General features: G+C 45.1%; 1 protein-coding gene across 1 annotated transcript; it reads right to left on the bottom strand.

Moving 5' to 3' along the window:
• Positions 1-9,882, bottom strand: SFRP4 (secreted frizzled related protein 4; the record flags this gene model as incomplete). The annotated part of the gene is made up of 6 exons (XM_081931159.1): positions 1-1,072; positions 1,913-1,976; positions 5,135-5,333; positions 7,915-7,980; positions 8,080-8,163; positions 9,432-9,882. 6 exons carry the CDS (start codon positions 9,880-9,882, stop codon positions 884-886), a joined length of 1,053 nt encoding a protein of 350 aa, XP_081787285.1. The 3' UTR covers positions 1-883.
• Positions 9,883-10,278: the final 396 nt, after the last annotated feature.

The following is a 10,278-nucleotide window of genomic DNA, read 5'->3' as shown; positions in this document are numbered from 1 at the left end:
GATATGTTTCAGCTCAAGTTGCTAGTAACATTTAAAACCTTCTCTAATTTTTAAAAACAATATTTCAGAACCCCACAATGGAATTGTTGCTCACTCTGTTTTAGGAATCTCTGTTCATAATAAAACAACATGGCGTAAATATGTAGATATCGGGTGGTTTCCAACTAAGTCTTGTCCAGATTAGAGCCATTGAAATTAATGAACCTAAGTTAGTCAAGTCCTTTAATGTCAGTGGGTCTACTCTGAGTAGGACTAATATTAAATACCACCAATTATTCCTAAACTTTCCACACACACACCCCAAAAAGGTACTGGTTTTTAAGTACTGCAAAATTAAACATTACAACAAAAGCTGGTCCAAAGGAAAAGTTTGATTTAGTATGTTACAAAATCTGATGGCAAAGAAGGCTAGCCAGGAGCCGTGGTGGTTCAGAAAAGCCTTTGTATGCTCTCACACACTTCTGCAGAACACCAGAGAAAGAGGAACATGTGGCTCCCCTTTTGCTAGAATTCTTACGAGGAATCAGGATGACCGAGTGATATTCCCCTGGTGGGGCTCAACTATGGAAACGTGAATAATAGTGGCTGCCCCAATGTAAAATGTGCAAAGCCAGCCTTAATAGCATGTAGACAAATTTCCACTACACACATTTAAATCACAGGATGCTCTCCAGATGCAAACTGGTAAACTATGACTGGTTGTGCTAAGCATACCCCAAATCACTTGCTTTTCAACCCACCAAATGTTAATGCAAAGCTATATCTGCAGCTTTAAAAAATCCTGTAAAAGTAAATTGTTCAAAGGATGTCTGTTTGAAATACAACACTGAACATTTACATCAATGAGTTCAGGAAACACACCCAAGTCAGCTTCTGGGGAAATTCATATGTTTTTGGGGCTGATTTCTTTCTGATCGCTTCTGAGCTTGTTGATTTTCTTGGGACTAGTGAGCGCTGGGTTGGTGTTCTTCAGGTTTTGCTTTGGCATCCCACTGCGCCCGGAGTTTCTAGCATTCTGGTTTTTATTTGGACCTGCGCGTTGCTTCTGTTCTTGGAGTCGCTGTTCCCATCTCTAGGAAAACATAAATTAAGAAAGCGGGGTGGGGTGGGGGGTCAGAGTCACATATGCATATCCTAATTTAGAGGTAGAACTGAAAATTCAGGCTGACTTTCAGAAAGAAAGCCATCCTGTAAACACTGTAATTTTTTTGTATTAAGGCTGAAGATCTGGGGCCCAGTCCTGATGATGCCTCTGTCTCCATCTAGCATGAGGAGGAAAGAGCCATGAAATGCAGTACGTACTTATTTCTAAAAGCTTATCTCTCCACTAGACGCCAACTTGGCATTATTTCTCATGTTTTGTGAAGTGCGAGGAAAGAAGCCTCAGAGGGAATTTCCAGCAAGGCAAACAGACCAAAATTCCCTGGAACCGTTTGGGAAAGGGTTTTGACAAGCCTGCCAAGGAAGTGGTCATTGCAATACAATAATATCCTCCTGAAATCTTGCGGTGCGGAAGGGAAACTGCAGGGTTGGGTTCATACCATAGCAACTTGTTTATATACAGACAGGGTTTATGTTAATATGCTTCTTGATGCAGCTTCTTGTATATATGTTCTTAATTGAACCATCCACAACAATAGCTGCATCCAGTACGAAGATGGGCACAGGGTTTTTTTTCCTAAAAACCCCATTTTTTTATTTTATTTTTGATACTCTAAGCTTACTGAGGAAGATGGACAAAATGTTTTATTGAGACTGTATACCCCCGCATTACATATACCTCTCCATACCACCCCACTTTCCTAATGACCGCTGGCTACGATTTTTAGAGTATAGCTGTTGAAGAGTGTGGTGAGGCAATGCATCCTATTTTTTTGAAGATAAAATATTGAGAAGCCTCAGGTGGTCTTACCTTAAACCGTTTACTCAGCGGATCCTTCCATTTTTCAACTGAGCATCCATCAAGAAGCATTAACCTGAAATGTTAATTGTAGAATCAAGAAGGGCACAAAAGAAATATTGTTTCCTGAATATAGAATAAAACATTTTAAAATGCTGGGCTCATTTCAGTCAAAATAAAGCACTTCTAAGTTTTGTTTATTTCGGTGGGGAAGATGTGCCTAAGGATGAATGCTACACACTCCTACCTGGGAGGAAGCCTGACTGAATTCAGTGGGTTCAGTTTCTTCACAGAAATTAATGGATTTCAACTGATTTTTACTCACAGTAAATCTATTGAATTTAATGGACCAAATGTAGTTATTTCCATGGGCCTGTTCTGAGTAAAACATAGCTGGCTCCCGCCCAGAAGAATTCATAGTGCAATTCCTTGTCTATCTACTAAAAAGTAAGTCCCTTTGAGTTCAGTGGAGACTTATTCACATCTAAGCATGTCTAGGTCTCCAGTCATATGCATTCTTAACTTTTCTGGACTTTGCCCACAATATTTGATTTAGTTGCCTTTAATCAATATTCTCATTAGCAAATACAATGCAGATGAAAAGGTGGGGTTAAATAAAAATTCCGATGGTTGTCTAAATTAACTGCTACAAGTCTCTTTATTTTCTTATTGATTGCAGAAGAATCTTACTGATTATTTGATATCATCGTGTTTATAGTAACATATAAAATAATTTAAAATACATTGCTTTGCTGTAAGAATAGGCACCTTCCTCACGAATCTATTCCAGAAATGGTCTGAAGGAAGTTTATTTATTTTAAGATTAAGGCCCCATTAAGCTCTAGATAGGGCCCAGTCTGGTGCAATGACTTCGGAAATTCATTTTGGACTGGACTCTACAAAGAGTAGAAGAGTCAAACTTGAAATGAATCTCAAGAATCCAGCCAAAGCGTTCAGGTTTCCCAGAGGATGGTTATGAATGACTTCTCCTTCTATGCAGCAAAAGAGAGCCAGTGCCAATTTTTTATGTGTGGTGTTAAAACAGAGGGCACAATCCACAGGAAGTAAGATCTATCTGGCCTTGCAGAGCGGCTGTTTAAAAGATCCAAGATATGAATTTGTGCTGGCATATGTGGGTGCTTGTTGTGTCAGTTCATTGTTAGATAAAATGTTTTGTTTTAGAATTATTATTATTTTCTGCTCTGCAACACATGTGGTAGACACCCTTTCACCCTCTACTGTATCGGTCTGAGTGTTTGTGATGAGTTTTGCTGTTGTGACCCCAGGAGAATGTGAGAGTTCTGCGTCTTTGAATCCAAGGCTGAGGCCTGAAATACTGTATAATCAGAAAAGGGGGAAACTGCTAGAAACAAGAATGTGGTATTTCCTTCAGCACTTTTCCAAGCAAGAGACTGTTACTTCTAACATTTTTAAGAAGCCACTGTAACTCAAACCCTGTTTACATATGGCTAAGTTCAAATGAGAAACACAATATTTTGTTTTTGCTTTCTTTTTCAGATCCTTTAACAAAGCATATAAAATTAAAACCTCAATGACCTTTAAAAACATCACTGGCAAACTTGTTCCATGAAAAACACAATTCTTTCTAATCTTTTCCCATTCCTCAGCTTAATTTTGAAAGCCTTCACACTGATGGGTTGGCATTCTCAAATAACTCAAGATTAGTCAAGAGTAGGGCTTTTTTCCCCCTAGAAAAAGAGGTGTCAGGACTCAGCATGAAGTTGTTACAGTAACTGCCACACCTTTTTACAACAACAAAGAGAGGTGCTGGTACCCTTAAGCACCCCCCTGGAAAAAAAGCACTGGTCATTCCCACCACCATCTCCAGAATCAAAACATAGGAAGTCTACCTTTGCTTAAGGGTTTTCTATCCATCTTCTCTGGCTTCCTATCCCAGTGTTTTGCAAAGCTAAGCAGGGTCCAGGATGGTTTCAAACTGGATGGGGGACTGAGTGTTGAGATTCTTGCATGGCAGAGTGCTGCACTAGAGATGACACTCAAATCTATAATTCTATGAAATCCTTGATACAATCCCTCCTATGTATACGAGAGTTCAGATTTGGAATCAAAGAATCATAAAGCTGGAAGGGACCCAAGGGTCATCTAGTCCAACCCCCTGCAATACAGAAATCTTTTTGCCCAATGCAGGGCTTGAACCCACCTGAGGTTAAGAGTCTCATGCTCCACCGACTGAGCTATCCCTCCATATTATTACTAATTCTATTTCTACCCCACCCTTCCCTTAAGGAGTTCAGTGCATCATGCAACCCTACTCACTGGTAGGATAAAGTGGATTTTAGTCTTTGGCTCAAGGCCAGCCCTAAAGTAAAGGTAAAGGACCCCTGACAGTTAAGTCCAGTCGCAGACGACTCTGGGGTTGCGGCGCTCATCTCGCTTTACAGGCTGAGGGAGCCGGTGTTTGTCTGCAGACAGTTTTTCCGGGTCATGTGGCTAGCAGGACTAAGCCGCTTCTGGCGAAACCAGAGCAACGCACAGAAACACCATTTACCTTCCCGCTGGAGCGGTACCTATTTATCTACTTGCACTTTGATGTGCTTTTGAACTGCTAGGTTGGCAGGAGCAGGGACCAAGCAACGGGAGCTCACCCCGTCGCGGGGATTTGAACCACCGACCTTCCAATCGGCAAGCCCTAGGCTCAGTGGTTTAGACCACAGCGCCACCCGTGTCCCTCCAAGGCCAGCCCTACCATGAGGCAAAATGAGGCAGCACATGCTGGAGGGTAACAGTACCAGTACCAACCCCCTAGGCCAGTGATGGCCAAACTTGGCCCTCCAGCTGTTTGAGGAGTACAACTCCCATCATCCCTAGCTAACAGGACCAGTGGTCAGGGATGATGGGAATTGTAGTCCCAAAACAGCTGGAGGGCCAAGTTTGGTCACCACTGCCCTAGGCATTCTTTGGTAGTGTTGCATGGCAGCATCACTGCTGCTTACCTGACAAAAGCGGTGGTGGCAGCGGGTGATGTGGCTGGGCTGAGCATTTTGCTGGCAGGACCACCACCAAACCAAGTCCACCACTTCAGCCGTGGGACCCAAAGGCTGCCCTCAGGGGGGCATTCTTACGTTTTTCAAGGGATGGGGAAGCTCCATGCATGTCAAAGGGTGTTGTTTGTTGGGTTCACCAAAAATGCAAATAAAACATGTTAAAGCAGGCATCTTGGCAGCGGTTTCTTGCCCCCTGATCCTTGCTTACCTTGAGCGCCACTCATAACACATAATGAGGACATCTTGGTTTGGTAGAAGAGGGGGACATTGGCAGGAGGAATTTGTATGCAGAGGCATGAGAGAATGGGGAACAGGAGTTGAAGATTTCAAGACGTCTTTCACGTCAACCATTGTGGTTATTTCATTGCAACCTCCTCTCTCTAAACTCTTGACTTTAGCACGAATAACTGCAACACATAAAGCAAAGTGTAAACCATAATGCCACGTAGCTAACAGCCAATATGGTTACTCAGAGTCCAGTCTCACTAAGTTCCACTGTAAGCGGCACATTTGTTACAGAGTTAAGTCCCACTGAATTGTGAGACTTGTTCCTGCTTCAACAGACTTCAGATCTCTTGCTGCAAACCTGCAAGTACCATCTCTGAAATCATAAAACCTTTTAAAAACATCTCTAAAATATGAAACAGGAAGGGGTATTTTTTGCTTTAGGCAAAAGTTGATGGAAGTTGAGATGACACTTTATTTAGGCACATAAACACACACATAAATGTATGTAAAGATGCATTTATTTTAATTTTCTTGCTTGCTTATGCCCACAGCTCATTCTACTGATTTCAATTGCTTACACCAGTGAGAAAGAATAGGAGACTGATGTGCAAATGACTGGTTTTCAGTTCCTAAATGCCCTGTGCCTAGGATATTTGAGGGCTGTCTGCCTGAGTAGGATTCCTACCTTCCCTGAGAGCTGAGATCAAGCGCTGAAGCCCTATTGTGAATCCCATTACCTAGGGAGACAAGGTTATTGTTAACCAGGAACAGGGCTTTCTCGGTGGTGGCTTCTCCTTTGCGGAATTGCCTTTGAAAAGAAGCCTACCACATCCATTCTCACGGATCTTTTAGAAGGTCAGCTTAAACACTGAACTTTTATCTGGCCTTCTGTGCTCCATCCCAGTGGCGTAGTGTGGGGGGTGCAGGGGGGGCGGCCGCACCGGGCGCAACATCTGGGGGTTAGGGTTAGGGGGCGCAAATTACTTGCCTTGCCCCGGGTGCTGACAACCCACGCTACGCCACTGCTCCATCCTGTCTCATGTTTGCCATACATTTATGGGTGGCATTGTACCAGAATGTGGAGATCCATGTTCATTCAAATGAACAGCAGTGTCTACCTTTGAGACATACATTCTGATGCATGCTTAGATAAAGATAAGACCTATGGCTACTATTCCTGGTCCAATAAGTGAGACATGTGATGAAGCCTGCTTACTCTTTGGAGTCATCAAATCATAACATTGTAGATTTGGAAGGGACCCATGCTTTAGTATTCTATTCAGAATAGCTGATAACCACTTTGGGGAGCAACGGCGCAATCCTATACAGACCTTCCCAGTAGTAGGTCTCAGTGAACTCAGTGGGCTTATTTTGAATAGGCATGCATAGGGTTGCTCATAACTGTTGAAAAGTGCCGCGGGTATAGGAAGAACAAACGATACAATTTTGATCCCGGTCTTGTTAATCCAGTCTTTGCAACATCTCCTTTCTCATCCCATTCCTGTCCCTTCTCCTGCGCTTCCACAAAGTGTGTAAACACAAAGGCAAGCAATCTTTTATTTCCCCACAGAACCTTGTATTCTGGATATTGTCAAAAACAACAATGGCTTTAAAATCTGGATATTAGCACTAATTTTGCATTGAAACACATTCCATTTGTCAGTACAAACACATTTCACACAATCAATTTATAATAGATTTCTAGCGAAACTTAAGATTTTTCCAGTGTATTTGTCCTGTGTATGGATTCATTTATTTTTACCCTCCCTAAAATAATGCCCTGCTAACTTAATCATCTGAATTTATAAAGCTGGTATTTGGCATTTTAACACAGGGAGTGCTTTTATCCTGCTGTTGATTTCAGCAGAACTCAGCTGAGTTTTAATCTATGCAAGATCATATCTAGAGATAAATGATTATATTTGGGGTGGGGGTGGGGAGGTGGATTCTGCAGTCCTATACAACTTACTTGAGAGTAAGCTCCAATGAATACTTTTTGCCCACAATTCTATGCATATTTTTTAGAAAGCTAATGTTTACTAAACATAGTTATGATTGAGTTTTTATTCCCTTCAAGGTGATGGGACTTACACCTTGAATCTGTGCATGTTTACTCAGAAGTAAATACCGTTGAGTTCAATGGGGCATACTCACAACCACTGAGTTTTCCAATATTAAACATGGAGCTGTAAAATGCGTAGATTTCACTGGCATCTAGCTTATTCAGGAATGCACCCAAATATCCTTTCTGTTAGGTATTAAATCAGAAGTATTACTATTATTTGAGAAACACAGTGCCTTATCCGGTTGTTGTTTTTTAAGCAACACTTTTGTGCCTTGTCCAACTGAGACCCCCAAAGTCTGTTTCGTCGCAATCCCAAGTGATTTGGATCTAAGAAATAAATTCTTTCGTTCTCTCTCCTTTCTTTCCATTTCAGAAGAAATGACATGCATTTCAGTAAATCTCAGTGTCTTCAAAAACCACTGAAGATGTGGGAGAAAACCCAAAGTTCTGGAGGAAAGAAGCAACGATAAAATCGATGCCACGATTCGTTTTGAATCGTGTCTTTTATATGTATATTTTCTCTGGACTCGGATAATTAAAGGGATCAGATTTCCCGAAGAACCGAAGTCCGCTGAACGAAAAGGGCAAAAAAAAGGAGATCCCGATGATACGAAACCAGACGCGAGATGGGAGAAAGGATAACGCAGCAACTCTTCACTTTTTAAATAGCAATAAAGTGTTGCGGACTGACTCACCGTAAGAGTAGTTTTTGGTCAGATACGTCGCCAGAGTGGGCTTGACCTTCTTGCACTTGCAGCGCTCTGCATTGAAAGCAAAACAGAAAAATATACATATATGTATAATGGAAATACACATATCCGGCGAGCTGATCGTGTCCGGTCTTAGAAAGAGGCGCTCACCGTGGCTCGAGGTCTTGCACTCGGGAAACAGAGGCTTTTCGTGGACCATCACGTCGTCAGATAAATCGATCCACTTCACGTCTTCTTCAGGAGGGAACGCACAAAATGGAAATGGAAAAGAAAAAAAGAAAAGACCCGGGAGCAATTAGAAATTTGATGGGGGGAAAAGGAGAGGGATTTCCCTTTAATTTTTAGAAAATATATCCTCATCGGGGAAAGATAGTCTGACAACTTCTCCAACCCCGGAAGAGCGCGCACGTCCTGGAGCCCCGTTGGCAAGCTGAACCCCAGCGCAAGTTACTCCCAAGTCAGCCCCTTCGCTTTCCATGGGATTTACCCTCCGAGCAAATGTGCTCAGTCTCCGGGTCGTACTGCGCAGAGCCAGCTCGCTTTTCCTTGGGAAAAGTTGCTCTGAAACTGTAATAACTTGTATGATTATAATAGATCCTTTATATACACATAGTTTTAATTCTTTCCAGTAGCACCTTAAAGACCAACTAAGTTAGTTCTTGGTATGAGCTTTCGTGTGCATGCACACTTCTTCAGATACCAGGTATCTGAAGATACCAGGTATCTTCAGGTATCTGAAGAAGTGTGCATGCACACGAAAGCTCATACCAAGAACTAACTTAGTTGGTCTTTAAGGTGCTACTGGAAGGAATTTTTTTTGTTTTGACTATGGCAGACCAACACGGCTACCTATCTGTAGTTTTAATTCTGTTAGTTTAATTGTTTGTTTTTAGCTGCACTTTTTAGCCGTTCTTATTTAATCTGTAAGCCGCCTTGCGTCTCTGTCGGGGGAAAAGACGGTGCATAAATAAATATTATTACTAATAACGGCGCGCACCTGCTGCCCTTGTTTCCGAGGGAGGCTGAACTTGCGTCCAGGTGGGACCCCTTTGGCAAGGCGTCCCAGCCTCGAGGGAAGATCTGACCTGCCTCGTTTCCTCCTCTGCGGGGAGGCTTGCTTCCGAGGAAGCTACCCGGGATCAGGCCGCCAAGGGGAAAGGCAAGTCCCACCGAAATCGCGGGGCATCTTGCTCCGGCAACGAGGTTGGGGTGCGCCAGCCTCATTTGGGAGGCCTGCCTGGGGCTCTCGCAGACCTAAGTGCCATCGAACTTACTCCCGGGTAAAGATATATATGATCATAGAATGGTAGAGTGGGATGGGACCCTCAGGCTCATCTAGTCCACCTCTCGCCCTGCATAAATCTCCACGGAAGCATCCCTGACAGACGGCCGTCCAGCCTCTGCCTCCAAACCTCCCATGGACTCGTCCTTGTCCGGGGCGCAGACAAGTCCGTGCCCTCCTGCCCGCCCCGTCCCGTGTAGCTCTCCTCTCCAATCCTCACCTTCCGGCAGATCCGTGACGATGGCCTCGGGGGCGATGCAGACCCCTCGGTCGTAGACGGGCAGGTCCTGGCAGGCCAGGGCTTCGGGCCAGCTGTGGTTGTACCTCTTCATGAGGGGCTCGCAGCCGTCTCGGGCGCGCTGGCACAGCGCCTTGCAGGGCTTGATGGGGTCGTGCAGGAACTCGACGGCGCAGATGGGCGCGTACATGGCGCACAGGAAGAAGCTGAGCACCGGGCTGCAGCCGGCGGCCACCAGCTCCTGGTACTGCTCGATGGCCAGCACGGCGTTCTCCTGGGTGCTGTGGTGCAGGTGGTTGGGCATGCGGGTCATGTTCCAGGGCATGTGGCGGCACATGGGGATGCGCACCGGCTCGCAGGGGGAGCCGGGCAGCCCCGACGTGGCGCGCCCCAGCCACAGCGACAGCCACGCCAGGAGAGCCACCATCGCCATGGCCGGAGAGCTTCGCGGAGGGCGCGCCGTCGGTTTTCCTTTGGAGAGGCGGCGAGGGAGCCGAGTGCCAGCCCTGCCTTGCTCTGCGCGCAGCTCGGAGCCGGGAGGTTGCAGGCAGACGCGGACTTGGCCGGAGCCTCTTTATAAGCGGTGCCGCCGATGACGCGCGAACGGGGTCGCTCGCTCGGGGCCGTCCGTCGGGCCGGGGGGAGATGGGGGCGCTCTTCTCCCCAGGCACGCACGTTGACATCACTTGCCTCGGCTCCCTTTAATCCCGGAGCGACATCATCGCCGGCTCCACGTTTCTCCCGGGGCGTCTCCAAGCGGCGATTCGTTTCCCCCCAGCGAGAGGTTTGATGCGCGCAATAAATCCTGGAAAGAGATTTGGGGAAAGGT

The sequence above is a fragment of the Podarcis melisellensis genome (genome assembly GCF_964234715.1).
Source record: "Podarcis melisellensis genome assembly, chromosome: 12".
Taxonomy (NCBI): domain Eukaryota; kingdom Metazoa; phylum Chordata; class Lepidosauria; order Squamata; family Lacertidae; genus Podarcis; species Podarcis melisellensis.
Note: the sequence above shows the minus strand (reverse complement) of the source record. Positions and strands in the feature narration are given on the sequence as shown.